A 17,273-nucleotide genomic window follows, 5' to 3' on the forward strand; every position below is an offset into this window, starting at 1 on the left:
CAGCTTGGATTGTTAACCTCTTGAAGTCCCTAATATCACAGTCAAGTGTTAAATCATCTACTAATATACATATATACTGTATATATATGAAAATATTTATTTTTACGTTAATATGTTTCTAAGAACAACTACCTTCTATCTTCTTGTGCTTCTGCATAACTTCACATACTGCATGATTAAAACTAGTGGAAAAGGGATCATTTGTTTTTTTATCGCAATGTAGTAAAGTTTTATTAATGTTTTTATGTAGGAAAGGGGCAGACTGTTTACCAGAAAGATGAGCATTTTTAGACTGAGCAGCGCTTATATAGACTACTAGTTCATGCAGAGGAAATGCCATTTCCCTACTGTTCCCATCTGCTGCAAAGTAAATAGGCTGAGTGAATACTAAAAGAATACCATTTCATGGGACACTCCACAGAGACAGCTGAGCAACACAAAACCGTACACAAAAACAACCCCACAAAAAAGTCTCAAAGAATGATTGCAATTTCCTTTCCCACTACACAACCCAGCCCTTGCATTTATTGGTACACAATTACTCACTTTAGGGAAGGTGGTGGAAGAAATCTCATTCAACTAACTATGAAAACAGGAGAGGGGCGCTGAACTCCCTCTCAACCACAGATCCTGAAGACAACAAAACAAAAGCAAAACTGCAGCGAGGCTGTGTTCTGAACTCTTGGGAACAAGCTGCCTCAGAATAAGCAAAAGCTTCTCCAAGCAAACAACTGCCCAAAAATAGTCCCTTTCTTTATCTCTCTCTTTGCAAACAGACTTGTTTGTAGCATTGAAATGATTATTACAGCACAAAGTAGATTATATGAGACTTGTACTAATTGTATGTTTAAACAGTTTCCAGTAAAGCCAAAATTAGTTTACTACTAACAAACTGAGAGCTTCCACCTGGTTATGCCATCGCCCACACACACTCAATTAAGCCTCACTGTTGATCAACAGAGGCATGATTCAAAGAATGTTACAGTCCCCCTGCACACAAACATTAACAAAACCCAAGCATACAAACAGGCCCTAAACTTTGTTTTCTACTGGAAAATCGCTTGTCTTTATGTAATTAATAGACTTCTCGAAAGCTGAGGAGTTTTGCTCAGTTCAAAGATCATTAGAGGACCATTTCCCCTTCAAGACATAAGGACCATAATTGTAGGAGCTGTTCTGTGGACAGTGAGTACAGAGGAGGGGACATGCCTGGTCACTTTGTCATTATTAGCCCTTTGAGTGGTGATGATGATTAATTCAGTAGGAAGCTGGCAGCCCTCCACTGTACTTTGTGTCTTTTGTTTTTTTTAAAACTCTGCTGCCCTTTCTTACTCTTTCCTTTTTTAACATTTATTTTAGTCTTTCCTTTGGCCTTGCTCAGACTTACTAGTTATCTCCATGGTCATCTGGTCTTAGCCCTAATGCTACAGGATTGGAGCTACAGTGCACATTAGAGGCCTCACTGTAAGCTTTCGGCCATTGCATTTGATGTACTACAGCACCTCCATGCTTCCTAGTGTTTCATCCTTGTGAAATGTGTGTATTTGTGCTGTGGACGATATTAGGATTTTTTTTTTTTAAATGTGTTCATGCTTGGTCACCTCATGCCCAATCCTGTACGTATGGCTGGTTCCGAGAGGTAATGAAGAACGTCCGCTAGGCTATTAGGGGCAAGGCTCTTTGCTAATCACATAAGCCCTCAAGGCCAGATGTCACTCCTTGGATTACCAATTCCTGCGCCTGGACTTTACGCTAAAAATAATTTGAATGATGGGTTGCGTCACAGAGCGGTGTCAACAGTGTGTGACTGAGAGCCTGACAGGATAATCACAGGCACAGACTGATGGACACAAAGATGGATGGACAGACACAGAGCCAGCCTGTTCCTCATATGGAAAATTCCAGTATTACATATCTGCCAGCATGATTATGGATAGCGCGGGGGTTTTACAAGGCCAGATGCAGGCTAGCTGCTCTTTGCATTAGCATCACATGAATTCCTATTCAGCCCTGATTTAGTCACTCATTGACTCTCTTTCAGTTTTAACACTGTGGTCAAGGAGCTCGCTTGACATTACCTTCACGCTGCAATAAACCGAAGGCCAAACAAGTTGCTCTCAGATAAAGCTGGCAAAAATGTTAACAAATGCATAGGTAATTTTCTTTCTTTTTTTTTTTTTTTTTTTTTTTTTTTTAGAAATTCAAGCCTGACATGGTAAGAAACTCTCCACAGCTGGTTTTGCAACAAAACTAAAAGCTGTACAAACATCAGCACATTTTACAGCCCTGTGCTGAATACAGATAAGTAATTAAATGAACCAACAGTAAGAGGTCAAATGGCTGGAATGTTATCTCATGACAACATACACAGGCAACAATGTGACCAATTATACTTCATTGGAAAAGCGACTCCACTGCTCATGAATCACTTTTCACCAAAACTGTAGTTCAAACATATTTATGATGTAGAGTTTGAACTACTATACCCTCTATAGCATTGTGAGAGAAAGCACAGTGCAAAGACCTTCCCTTGAAAATGTCCTCTTGAAGTTTATTTGAATATTTGAACTCTATGCCAAGTGCAAAACTGTAAAAGTCCATTGTTGTGCATTTACAATGTTAGAATGCCGTCAGTAGCCAAGGCTTTCCATTTAGCATACCTAAAGGAACACTGTGTGTCCCACACACTGCAATTAAGCATACCAGAGAGGCATTTTCCACTGTTTAGAAGCAGCATGTTGAAATGGTAATAGTCAGTGTTTTCAGAGAGATTACTTCTCTGTCAGGGGTTTGTTAATCTTCTTTTTGGGAGGATCAGGGCCGTTTTCTGCATGCCATGCAAGGGCGAGAAACGGCCTGAAAAGGAGGGAAGGAGAATAGAACGTGGAGAGCGGGGCCACGAGTGGCCCTCACATTCTAGCCTGTGACCTGCTTCTGTTTGCTCTCTTTTATTAAACTCGTCATTTATACTCTGCTGACAACATGACAGAGAGTATTGATGAGGACGCCTTTAGACACTACAAAACCTGCCAAGTTGTCCTTTGTAATTACAAATAGTCTTTTAATATAAAACCTGGCGATCATTCAACTCACCCACGCCTGTTTCCAAAGTCCCATGCTTTATACAAATCATAATTTAAAAGGTTCCAATCTGAAGTTACAAAGAAATTAAATATTTTGCCAATTTAATGTGACCAACTCTGATAGCAAAAATGTATAAGCCAACTCCTTGCGTATAAAAATGTGTCTGTCAATATCCAGAGGGAAAATGTTCTGTGCTTGGTCTGCACTATAACAGCTAAATGGAAAGATACATAGCCAGGACTGTGGCCATCACCTAGGAGACTATACAGCGACAGCAGTAAGGTCTGTCTGGTCGATGTCCTCTGGCCTGGATATATTTGGACTTCTACTGAGACTATATGTCTACAGACACAAGTGGAGACACTGTGATGACCCTGTCTTTTTTACTGGACATCCCAGTGTCTGCAGGACTGGAGGGCACAGGGTGTAAGCCAAATCACTGGCTAATGAAATGACTTCAGACTGTCTAGACAAAGCATTATCTCACCCTTAGCTGCTGTTTCTAAACACCCTGACACTAGCAGATATGTAACAAACTAGAGGAAAAGCCAACATACAGACTTTTAGTAAGACTGTAGCCGAAGAGGATTCTTTTAAGAAATATATATTCCATCATTCGGTGTTAGGAGGACAGCAGTGCAGAGTGCTGTCTAACATGTGGGTTGAGGTCTGGTAAATGTAAAACAGCAGCATATGGTTCACATCCTTTTTTTTTATTCATTAAACAATTCATCTTCCCCAATGCTCTTTATTCCTGTGGCGTGTACAAAAGGCACCATGGCTCCTATATCTATTTGTATATTGCGTTGCAAGTTCAGGGGTTAAACGTAACAGTGAATAAACCACTGAAGAAGAACATATTGTCCAGGCAGTTCAGACCAGGCTTGTGTTTCTGCCTCCTGCCTCAGTGGGGGATCTGGAGCATGTCACTGCATAGTCTCCTTCTATCTCTCTCACCCCCAGCCACTATTGACCACCCTGTCTGCCTTTTTAGCTCTCTCTTATCCCTGCTTATTTATAGAATAATGCATCAGACAAGCTCACAGGGACATACTGTCATGCAGGCTGCTTCTCCATCAGCCTATATGCTCATCCTGACTGTTGTTCCACTAATGCACACCAAAAAGTCATCTAGTTTATAGACGAGCTAAAAGGGAAATATTAATGCTGCTTGGTACAAACACACAGGACGTCTTAACTAATAAATTTGCAGCTTGTCTGCTGTAAATGTGACACTCCCTACCCTCTCCCTTTCCTGGAAGCAAACAGCCAGAGATACAACATGTTGTGTTAGCTATGAGATAACATGTTCGGTCAGCACAAACACAAAAATCCCATGCATAAAAGCTGTCACACAAATATCTGACAGAGGGTGAACATATGGACACCTAATGCACATACTAAGCTGATGTGCAACACAACTCTGGATGGTACATCTGAGCTCTTCTTCTCTGAACTCGAGAAGTTACAGTCGAAATGCCAACACTTGTAAAGGTGAAAAACCTGGTTCCCTTAGTTAACTGTCAGCAGATAAGAAGGCTGCTGCTCATGCTGTTAAGTGTGGTCATAAAACGGCTGGTGTGAGAAAAAACATTTGCCTTGTTTATACTGCCGGGTCAGCCTAACCAGGCGTTCAAGCAAGGCTCAGGGAAGAGCGTGGGGATGAGGAGGGACGGATGAAGAGGAGGAGGAAGAGGAGGGGTGGCTCTGCTTGAGCTGGATTTCTTATTAATCAAATCACGAGTGTAGCAAGTGTACAAAGGACAGCACCCAACTTCCTCCCCACCGGGAAAGAGCAAGACAAAGAAAAAGAAAGAAAGAAAGAAAGAAAGAAAGAAAGAAAGAAAGAAAGAAAGAAAGAAAGAAAGAAAGACAGAAAGAAAGAAAACTGTTCATATTAAATGCCCTTGCTGCAGGATGAATACAATGAATGTAGAACAGAAAAGAAGAAACTATTTGTTCTGTGCAAAACCTCATGTGTGGCAGAATAAAGTAAGAGGGAGGGAGCTGAAAACGTGTCCAAGCATAAACCAATGGCACCTGTTAACTTGCAGCTCGACTGCACTACCACCGACATCCACTGTATTCATCAAGCTGTGCTGCTTTGACTACAGTTGCAAACACAGCAATAGGCCGTGCAGGGACACACACCTGATAAGCAGCCGCTCTCCAGAATGCTTATCATTTACACACAGTAAGAAACGCCCCGCTACACCATACTTCCTCTTATGTCATTAGGATCAACAATGACAGCTGGACACAATGTGCTATAATGAGATCAACATATGAGAACTGCAGGCAAGAAACAGCAAACCGACAATAAAGGAAGACATACAAGTGAGTACAATGGTGGATAAAACATGGTACAATGGTAAACTGATTTGAAAGCAGCCAGCAGGATATGGACTTTCATGACTGTAGACTATGCTGCACAAAAATCAACATGAGGTGGACAGCAGTCACAATGTGCTAGGGACACATCATACCTACAGCCTGCAGAACTTCTCATTCCTGTTGATTTGAGATATTATCATGATAAAAATAAAATACGCCAGCTGTCATTTCATTCATTCATTCATTTTCTGAGCCAGCTTTATTATCTCTAGGGTTGCTGGAGCCTGTCCCAGCTACTTATGGGTGAAGGCGGGGAACACCCTGGACATGTTGCCAGTTGCCAGCAGGACAAACAATCACTCTCACATTCACACCTATGGGCAATTTAGATTAACCGATTAAACCTATCAGTGCATGTCTTTGGATGGTGGGAGGAAGATTCCACTATTCACTGCACCACCGTATCACCCCCCCCCCCCCCCCCAGAAAAATAGAAATATTATCAAACATTATTTAAGGGCTAATTTTTCTTCCTAAAAGGAGCTCTGAAGACACCTGATGGTCACTTATTGTTTAAAATGAATATTTATTTGTCAGAATGTGACAAATATTTCACATATACAAAGATAAAACATATAAAACAATTATAATTATTAAAAAAGTTAACATCATGTATAATTAAATGCAATGCAAATCTCAAAACATTTTGTGAATATAGATGTAAGCAAAATTAACCATGCAAACAAAATAAGAAATTTTCATTGGAATATTTATCACAGTATAATACTATGTTATAACATTTGCCACTGTTAGCAATGAAACGCCTCAGTTCAATGAGCCCCAATACATTTGTCCATATAGTGTACACCTGCATACACACCATTAAATGATCACCTGACAGAGGGACACAAATAAATGGGAAAAAAAAAAGTAAAAATATAATTAAACTTTAATTTTGTGCTTGTCTGAGTTTGCCTTAAAGCGATACATCTTACACAATATGTTTCAAAGAGGCAGCCTATTTAACATTAATAAGGCTTACATTAACATCTCTAATGAATTAACTATCTTCCCTATTTTCCTACCAAATATAATACATACATATCTATAATTTAGAATAAATAAAGACACATAGGGGTTAGAAATAAACATGTCTTGGTAAGGTGTGGACCACCATGCATGTGCTGCTGGAGGTCTGTGAACTCGACTGGAGGACTGAACACTCTTAGAACAGGTTTAACCTCATTTGGTTTTTGATTATGATGGGGACAGCAGTGTCTGATACACTGGTCTAAAAGGTGTTCAATCAGGTTGAGCTATGGAGACTATGAATGCCACAGCATATGATTCACATCATTTTTATGCTCATCAAACCATTTGTTGAACTCTCCTGCCCTACGGATTTTCAAGATTTTCCTTTAATTTGTCACCCTTCTGTTTATAGCTGTGCTGAATAAGAAGGGAACCTCAAAAAATAGATACAAAACAGTGAAGTTAAAGAGTGAATAAAGGGGGAAAAGATGTCAGCCAATAGGAGCACCACCCTGGATAGTGTTTTAAGGAGGCGGGATTATCGCTCCACCCTGCCACTCTGCCCTGTCCCATGGAACAGACTACTAAGCACTGGTTTAGGGTGTGTTCTTCTTGAATTTAGGACCCAGAGTCTGCTGCATTAATATATAGCAGACATGCCCAACACCTCACATGAATCTTGCGTGTGAGCACACTTTGTCAACACACGTGCAAGTGGGTGTGTAATCACAGAAATGCATCAGTGCATTTTCTCCACACACGGTTAACCTTTTGACTATGTGTGCTTCTCCGGAGTTCCTCTTCCATTTGTCAAACTGTGACATCTTAGCTTTGTAGTTGTAACATGTATAAAACAACCATCATACAAACACATACAACTACTGTATATGCATGCATACACACACCCAGAGGGATTAATCTGATGCCCCACCTCTGCAAAACCCAGCAATGAACCCCAACAACAGAGGAACCAGTCTGACCTGCCCAGGCACCTGGGGACCAATCACAAACCCGTGACATGCTGTATTTCCAAAACACAGCTGCATTTAAATGGCAAACTGAGTGGGACATCTCTTTTTTTCTTTATAAAGAGAGAAATAAATTGCCACACAATGAAATAAGCGATGAAAACAGTTTGCAGAGTTGTTATTTTACTCTTGTTTGTTTTACACACAGCTGGTAAAAACCACCCAGAGGCTGGCTGTTACTTTACATTCCGTTGCTTTCACGTTGCCAGCTTGAAACTGGATGACAGCGGTCGCTTTAAAATGACAAGCTGACACATGGCCCGGCCAGTGCACTTGATAATGGCAGGTCCTTATGCCGGTGCATGAAGATCACTTTTGAGAAGCGAGAGAAACATGCACCAACTCCTACACTTTAATACACCCTGGACTTCTACTCCCCAACTATACTCACCTCCCAATGCTCCTTGCTATCAAATACAAGTTAGAGATGGCACACATGCCTCCCCAGGCGACATGAGTGTGTGATATTTCAGTGGGGTGTGTGAGGCTACTGCTCATCAGACTAATTTAAACTGCAGATGCCTTTTTTTCTTCCTCTGAAATGCCTCAACATGCACTCCTGCGTTCATACTGCAGGTGACTCATCCATATGCATACTTAATAAATTGTTTTAATCTCTTAATCTCCGATCATCTTTATCTTTTTTTTTACCCTGTCCTCCTCTGTAGCCTTGCATGTGTCACTTATTCCATCTTTTCTTTTGCTTTATATATTCAAGCAGCTTTTAGAAGATTACAGCACACGCACAAACACGTGCTCACATACTAATTTAGCAAGGCATATGTGTCCTTAATCCAGCTGACAGTGTGTCGTAAACATGGTTGTTGAGTCCTTCTGGCCACAGAGTTGAGGTAATAAATATGGCTAGCCAACTCAACCCTCTCTGTCTGATTCAGTGTGAAAATCATGGCTTTAGCCGATTATATTTACAGTGTCCTCACAGTCACAAATAGCAGCCAAACCCAGACAGGAAATGGCTCTTCTGACCATCGGTTTAACACCCACATACAGAGTGGCCGTGTATAAAAAGTACATATTTCATCAGGCTTGCATAACACCACCAAGACAAGAATGGGTAATAGTTGATTGCACAGTTAAACATAGTATAACAATCTTATCTGTAGCTGTAATAAAAAAAAATTAAAAAAAAAAAAAAAAAAACCCTCCATCTAACACTTTGCCAGTTTGGGTCTGTTTTCTGTCATCTGCGGTGTTGATTCTAAACTCCCAGCTCTGTCACAGCTGAGAGGGCTGTAAACAGATGGAAAAGATGAGCTGTGGGACATCAGTAAATAATGATTCATCAAACTGTTAGATACTTTGTTGTGAATAAAGTCAAAAATACTAGTGGTGTGTTTGAAGCACATATTTGTCATGGGTATTGTAGGATCTGAGTGAGGTCCACGTTACTGTGATAGTTGTCCTTAAATGCAAATTTTATGCCCAAATGGATTTACTTTTGTCCATATATGAATGTTTAAGTCTGTCGTTGTCTTGCGAAATGCCTAATGGGGTAAAAACAACTGGTCTGGCTTGAACGCTCCGGAGCAGTGAAGGAAAGAGCACAGGTCCTCATAGTAGCTAAAGGTCAACTTTTGGCCTTTTTCTGGGGCCAGCTCCGCTAAACGTGATGGAGGGGATTGTTTGTTATCAGCTGCTGTGTTCTATCAGGGGGGCTGAGGAGATAGGCGCCTGACCGGACAACACAGATCCCACATGTAAAAAAAAGAGACAGGTTAAAGGAGGCTAGGGTTGGGATCTGCGACCCCCAACGCCTCCAGCAGCATGGACCAAATCCTTCTTAAACCGGAGCCCCCTCCTCTGGGTCCCCGGCCAACCGCCAAAAACCCAGAACACCCCATGACCCCTGGCAGTGTCCCTGAGGCCTATGGGCCCCAGCAGAAAGGGTATTCATCTCCCCACCCTACAGCGCCTGTCCCTCCCTCCGTTTCTGCCTTAGTTTTTCAATCTCTGTCAGTCCCTTTCTGCCGTACTCATTCTCACTCTCTGTCTCTCAGGCTGAATGGAGGGGTCAGTTCAAAAGGCTGCCAGGCAGAGCTGCTGGCTGGCCATGATGTGCCTCAGGCTTTGAAGTCAGAAGTGGATCTAAAAGGTGTGCAGCTTGTTTTTTTCATGCTGCACACTCTTCGGCAAGGCAATATCAACATGTAACTGCTATTGCCGTATTCCTGTTTGCTGTGTACTGGCTTGACCGCATACTTTCACACAGATTTATTTATAATTTGAACTATAGTGTTTATATATCACCAGTTTCATTGCATTTTGCAATGACAAAGTCTCTTATGTCTTATATCTTACGCTAACTTTGTATATAAAAAGGGGAGCACTGATAAGCATTTTTAGTTTAAAAAAAAAAAAAAAATGCGTATTTATGAATGTAAATGTAAAAAATGTATCTAATAATGGTACTACAAACATATATTACCACTGCTATAGAAATGTCATTACAGTAAAATGCTAACAACTGTTTATCAATTACTTAAAACTTCAAATTAGTGGAATAAAGAGGTTCAAGCTGCAATAAATAACATTATTGTTAGCTTATGTTGCATCATAATATTAATTAATATGTTCCAAATTGTCCGTGAGGAACATCTTCTTCATCTTTTTCTCCTGCCAGTACTGTAGTAATATTAAAAGACTCACCGGATTGTCAAATCCTAACTTTTTAGCATCTTACCTCTCTACATTTTCCCTTAAAAGCTCATAAAAGCCGAGGTTTAAGCATTCATCAGATTATTTCCTCTGCATAACGTGAATATTAAACTGATCCAGAGTTCAGATTCATCACTGTAAATGTTAAAACCTCTGAGATTTAATCAACAAGTTTATGCACCTGCTGCTCAACAGAGCACACTATAAAGTGTATTTTTATACGGTATAATGTTCTTGTTTTTTCTGGTTGTTATTGATTTCATCATGTTTTCACCATGAGGCACTCTGCAACATTAATTTAAAGGTTCCCTATGAATAAAGTTGTCATTATTATTGTATAATATAAAAGCTCCGAAAAGGAAGTCCTTTTCACCTCGTTTTTAATGAGTTGAAAATGAATTTAAAGTAAAATGGAACATGTTTATAGAAAGGGAATGACAAAAGATAATAGAGATAATTAAGACAAGTCTGACTGCATATAAGAAAGAACATGAGAGTGCACAAAAAAAGTGGAAGAAGAGGAAAGGGAGAAAAAGGGCTAAAAGTGCTCATTTCCATGCCTGTTGACTCGTTTGAGTAGCCCAATCCTTGTCTACTGCTGTCTCCTTTCTTTGCTCTGTGCCTTTTGCCTCCTGGCTCTGGACAGAAATGGGCTTCAGCGCTCGTCTGAGCTTTGAAGTCCTTTGGTTATCAGCCAAGCGTAGCGCTGTACCTGCAGCCATCTGTGAAGGGGCCGCCAGCAGCCGCCCATCGCTCCGCTTCCCTTCCATGACCAAGAAGGGCCGGAGCCAGTAGTGGCGACGGGTCTGGCAACAGAACTTAATCCACACTGGCCAGTTGGACATGGTAGATGGTAAAGGTGTGTATGCGTCAATAAATTCAATAGGAAGTAGCCTAAAGTCCTCCGTGCTGTGATCTTACAGTGCAATTCAGTTCTCCTAATATTAATATCTGTCTGTAAACACCCCAGTCTTATCTTCACTCTGTCTCTTTACAATAAAAAGCGGGAAAATGTGGAGGTTATGAGAAGCTTGATTAAAAACTGTAAGACATTTTTTCCCACTCTGATTCATATAATATGAAGAGATGGTTGTGAACTCTTCTTTAAATGGAGTGGCTGTGAGTGTGCTAGCTGCACTAATCATCCAGCTGTAGTACCTTACGTCATCTGCTGTCTTTGCATTTGAGGCTTTTGTACAACTTTTCAAGCTGTTTAATGCACGTGCCGTGTGACAAACTGAAAGGCCAAATGAGCTGGTGATAAATGCAGCCAGGACCGGTAGCCGTCTTCCAGAGTAAGCTATGTCAAATGGACTGGCATGGTTGAGGGACATTATCTCAAACAATAGAATTAAGACCTGAGAGGGAGGATGAGGTATGGGGGGTTAGTGATGGGACCAGGCAATAAAACAAGCTAAGGGGGGGGGGACTGAGGGGTTTCGGGTGGGGGTCATGATTAGGGAGAACAAAAAAGCTACAGTTGCCAGACCTCTCCTCAAACCAGCCTCCAATTACACACACAGACACGCACACACATACATGGGGTTTCCAATCTGGCCATCAGGCTGTTGCTGAAGTGTCACATGGGCACCATGTGTGCTGGCCAATGGCCTCTCGGCTTATCAACAAACAGAGCGGGATGGAAGGACAGATAAGAGATAGACGTGGGGGTGGGGCAGCAAAACGCGGGGTGGGGGTGGGAATTGGAAGGGTCATTGGCGGATGATGAGAGATTGCAAACTGAGCATGCAATAAATGGTATGCGAGCAAAATGCAGATCATGCACATGCTGCACTGTGCAATATTATTCATATATTAATAATACAAAAAAAAAAAGTCTTGACACCCTCTGAATATAAAGCGCCCTTTATGTGTGAGGAATCTCTGTGTAATTATTGCTTAAGTTAACAAAAGGCTTTATTCACTCTGAGCCATGTTGAGGAGCAGTAAAATGTGAACCTTTGTTTGAACTGTGCTTCTCATAGCAGATCAAAGCAATGAATGTGTCATAAGGTACTGAGACTTTACTGTACTATTTAACAGATGCTACTCTTTATTTCAGCGGTCCAAAGCAGTTACAGACTACATTACTTTTACCAAGAGGAGGTTATTGAGATTTAAGAGGGACATTCATCTATTTTTTGCCTAACACACTGATCTTGAAATACAAAGCAGCGACCATTTTTCTGTGCCACTCCAGTGAGAACCAGAAAATAGTTTCCATACTTCTACAAATCCATTTAAAAAGTAAATTACTGCAGGGTCTCTGATGCGTTTTGTACTATCAAATAAAAATATGTTTTACATTTTAATCCTTCCAATGTAAAAAGCATAAACTTTTTTTATACAGGACTGTAACTGTAAAGAGAAAGATGCATGCTACAACAGTTTCCTCAGAGCCAGGAGTCTGATACAGCTGTTTCACACAAGCTGACACCATACGCACTGAGAAACAACAGAGCAGGGGGGAAAAAAGGGCTTTCACACATGCATGCCAACCAACACGGAAATGCCTTGTGTAAGCAGTTGACAGGGTTGAGGCTCCATCCCGGCCAGCCTCCCTCTTCCCCTTCGATAAAAAGTAACTAATGTCAGCAACTGATGTGGTCTCCCGCTTCAAGGACCTCAGAGCGCTGCTTTCAGAGTCGTTTCTGAGAGAGGTCTGAAACATATGGCAGAAGCACTAAAACAGGAGGCTTACTGACTGAGGAGAAAATGAGAATTGCAAAGTCCCCTTTGCATTTCAATCGAATTTCCTCCGTGCAAAAGTAGCCAGAAGAATGATGTGCTGAGGCACTATAGACAGTTTTACTCCAGAGAAATTTGCTGGAAAGAGTATATGAAAAGTTTAGGCTGTTGAAATAGCCAGAAGTACTCTACTCATATTCAAGGCTGGGCCTCTTGTGTCAGACTGGCCTCTACTAACCTGTCATTTCAGTTCAGGCTGATACTCCCCTCCCTCACCCCCCATCTGTTTCCAAAACCCTCAGATCACACCTGTGAACTATTTCAGCACATCAGAGAGCTCACATATTCCCCTGCCTTCAATGGAGAGCTACACACACACCTCATCCAACATAAAACTCACATTCTGTCTCTCTCCAAAGCCTCGGCTTCTTCTACTAAATGCTTCAACAAATCAATACCACAAAGAATCCCTGAACTGGATTTCACTTCCTTTTCAGATAGGAAGCTTTGAATAATGCAAAAGCGATACTTGTAAAGACAGCTTATCCATTTTCATAACCCTTTCTGAGCAAAGCGTCTTCCAAACAAGTCATAAGGTGATGCATCAGTTCAACAAACAGATCAAAACGACCGCTGAGTGAAAGTGAAAACAAGAGATAAACATTCACAATGGCATCTACAAGGATTTGCAGAGTGATGACTTTTCTTTTCTAAAAGCTATTTAACGTTCATCCCATCTCTCCCTGAGAGTGGAGCCATTCCCCCTCCCACTGTGGACAGTGAAGAGCAAAACATACCACCCGTCTTGTCATAACATTCAGGAAGAGAAACTCTCCTCTGTCCCCTCGAGTGTGCCACGGGGTGCGGCCCGGCCGTGGCCCCCTAAGGCCCCCAGGGTTCTTCCTGCAATTCTAATCAAAGTTTAAAAAGCAGTAACCTTGGACTCTAAGTCTGGGTCGTGCCCTGTGAGGAAGATATCAATCAACTCAGCTCCAAACAAGCATGAGGCAAACAGGGAGGGAAACCATGAGAGTTGAACGTAGTTTCTGAGAAAATCTCCTTTTCTTTCTTTCCCTCTGTCCTCAGAGGAGCAACTTCCCTTCACAGAGGGCACGGTGCCTTCCCCTTTCCCACTGCTCTCTCCCTCTGTCTCTCTCAATCCCAGGGTAATTCAAAGTCACATTAACAAATAATGGCTTTGTGGATGGATGAAACATTCTTCTGCGTGTGATGCTGCAGTGTCTGTCACCACTACCACCAACGCCACCACCATCATCATCACCAGCTTCTGAGTCATTCTGCATTCATTTTTCCAGGCAGGAATGAATGAATCCTCTCCGGGATACTGTATGACCAGTGAGAAGCAGATCTGCAAATGAAGTTGCCTTCATGTCTGGTGCCTGGTTCTGCAGCTGTCTCATCCTTGTGCAGGCCTGCCCTACTAACATGAGGTGGCACATGTGTACGGTTACGTGCACACATCAGGGCATATGCACATGCATGCATGAGCACAAAACAAAACCTATATCTATCCAGGCCAGAGAGCAGTCAGGCAGGGTTTGGCGGTGTCTGAATATTAGTTTATCCACAGCTGGGGACTGCTGGACCTGCTTCGTTCATCAGGCATCCATCAAGGTGTCAGTTTGGGTTATGAGACTGAGCTCCCAGGGTGATCAGACCGCTACCCTGGCTGCCAGCAGGCATGCTGATGGCCTTCTGTTTGGGCCAAGAAGGACGAAAGGCAAACACTAATAATAATAAAAGGAAGGAGAGAGGCAACAAACATAAATACATACACAAAGTGACATGTGCATGATGGCTATCACTGTTATTTTCATAAATGCTGAAATTCCTAAACAAACTGAATGCCTCCAACTGTTCCCCCTAAACAACCACAACTTCCAACTTGAGGAAGTAGTCAATCATACATATTTAAGTTACTAGATGCCCTGTAGCCAAGGGTGAGTAATCACCATAACAGGCAGGCTCATTCTATGTCAAGGGCCCCCCAAACCTATTTTCCATCAGAGACTTTGGTCATTTCCATGACTGCTCTACATAACAGCCCTCTCCAACACTGAGGAGGACAGGCAAGGTAATTAATTCCCCCTGCCGCCTCTTTCTCTTCCTTCTCCTCCTCTCTGTGGTGAAGGGAAAAGCCAGGGAATGTAATTTACACTAATTACCTTTTGCATAGCAGTCTCATTTCAACTTTCCTTTTCATGTTGTAACGCTAGAGTCTGGAGCTATGCTCTGAGCTACAACACCCCTAATGAAAAATCACTACAATATTCCTATAGGGGCATATATCACTTACTGAGGACTTCTCAGAGACCCTGTCCTATTTAATGATACGCATCTGCTATTTTGTGTATTATATTTTCTAAATACTCATATCAGAATCCACTTTTGCCAGTGATGTTTGTATGATTTCTTTTTAAACCATGTTGAAGTTTTTGTCTAGTGTCATTTTAAGGATGGGTTCCCTTTAATACCAGCAGAGGGACTATAGAGTAGACAAAAAGATTTTAGACATGGGGTTGCTTCAATATAAATATTAGACATCATGGGTCATCATTGGTGCTTTTTTACTCCATTCATATTCACAAACCCTTAGTGATGAACAAAAAGACCAATATTTTCTATTTTTATACACTGTCTTAATAAATCTGCCCTGTTTTACACCAAAAGAGCATCTCTTCCTACTTATGAATGACACACTGCTACAGCTTAAGTAAACAAAAATACAGAAGAATTGCATGTAATTGTATGAGTGAGTGAAGATCCAGTTTGATCACAGTATTAGATCCATTAGTATCAGCTCTAGTTGAGGTAGGACCGTGCAGATCATACACGGATTGTAAATGCGCCGCGTTTGCATTGTGTCACATTTATATCCCACCTTGACTGTCCATGCAACGCCACTGCAAAACAAACACATCATTTGTGTGTGTATTACTCTGTCGGAATAAATAATAATAATAAAAATAAAAATAACCCACAAAAACCCGTATGGCATCAAATCATAAGAGATTGAACCATGGGGTAGCGTTCTCACAATTGGATTAGTCACAGCAACAATGCAGCAGCAATAGCGAATATGCTGTGCTTAAAGCTTGCCTTTGGTTTCCAGGAGGTAAAATAAACATGTGTATCAATGCAAACGGACACTGCAACATGTAAAGTCGGTCAGTTTTGTGGAATAACTGACGATCAGAGAAGAATAAAAGTGGATGGAGGCGATACTCGGAGCGATCGGGCTCCGACCTTCTTTCATTCCTTCTGCTTTTTTCAAACACAGCTATCATTTCTACCAGGAATAAACATAAGGACAAAACAATAACATCCCCAGGTGTTAGTAAACATATTGACTATAGTGTGTTTATAAAAATCCGGCTTGTGTTTGACCTTATTCGGGAGCGTTTGCAGCTTTTATCAGCTGTATTTTAATAGACACGGTTCCCAATCTGACATGAGCATTTAGTAATATTATTAAACTGTGACCAAAAAAAAAAGCTGTGGTGCACAAAGATCTGACAGTCTACCTGAGGTCTGTGTGGTGTAAATATGTCTCATATGTTTGTTTTTTTTTTTTTAATAGAAAGAGGAGAGGGTGCAACGCATCTCCGTATCAGCCGCATTTCAATTGTATCACAATTGATACAGTAGAGGCTCAGTGAATGAACCCCTGCACTAGAATAAAAAATAAATAATAAATAAAAACAGCACATTTACAAAAGCAGCTTACCTTCGTATACAGGGGCCATCGGTGCAAGGATTTCTGTTATTCATGGCAAAAAATAAAGCGATATTTCTGTTCAAAACTCAATAAAAATCTGCCATCTTGAAACACTGATGAGAGAGTCGCCGTGGTCTCCTGCATTACTGGCCCAGTTCATTAGTGGGAAAAAGGCTCATAATTCATATCCATGCGTTTCCAAACCGAGAGTCCGATGAGAGGAAAAGCGACAGAAGAGAGGCTCAGCTGTTCCAAATCCCACCTGCGGTATATTTGTGAGGGCTCCAAAGGATGAGCCGAGATGACAGGTTTACTTCAGCTATTGTGCGACATGTCTGTGGAGTGAGGAGTCTCTGCAAAAGTTGCAGTGGTCAGAGCGCAGCGAGTTTGGTGTACAGTGAGAGAGTCGAACCCAGAGAGAGTCGATGGGACTGGGGAGGAGGAGGGGGAGGAAGGGGTGGGGGGTTATGCATCAAGTAAGGCCCCCAAAACAAACACCACAGACTCTAATATAGGGGTGTCAAACTCATTTTGGTTCATTTTTAGCCCAGTTTGGTCTCAAGTGGGCCAGATCAGTAAAATAATGACTTAATAACCTATAAATAATGACAAATCCAAGTTTTTCTTTTTCTTTTTCTTTTTTTTTTTTTGAGTACAAAACCCCTCCAATGAAATTATGAAAATTTGTACTT

At 41.4% G+C, this 17,273-nt stretch overlaps 1 protein-coding gene across 3 annotated transcripts in view; it reads right to left on the reverse strand.

The window, feature by feature from the left end:
- The window catches only part of hipk2 (homeodomain interacting protein kinase 2), a 73,581-nt gene extending 56,613 nt beyond the window's left edge, over positions 1-16,968 (reverse strand). For all 3 annotated transcript variants that reach the window (XM_030136596.1, XM_030136595.1, XM_030136594.1), the window contains exon 1: positions 16,591-16,968. In XM_030136596.1, coding sequence (XP_029992456.1) covers positions 16,591-16,609 — 19 coding nt within the window. In that variant the 5' untranslated portion in view covers positions 16,610-16,968. The remainder of the gene's footprint in view (positions 1-16,590) is intronic.
- Between the last annotated feature and the right edge of the window lie 305 nt (positions 16,969-17,273).

The sequence above is a fragment of the Sphaeramia orbicularis genome, chromosome 6 (assembly GCF_902148855.1).
Source record: "Sphaeramia orbicularis chromosome 6, fSphaOr1.1, whole genome shotgun sequence".
Classification (NCBI taxonomy): Eukaryota; Metazoa; Chordata; class Actinopteri; order Kurtiformes; family Apogonidae; genus Sphaeramia; species Sphaeramia orbicularis.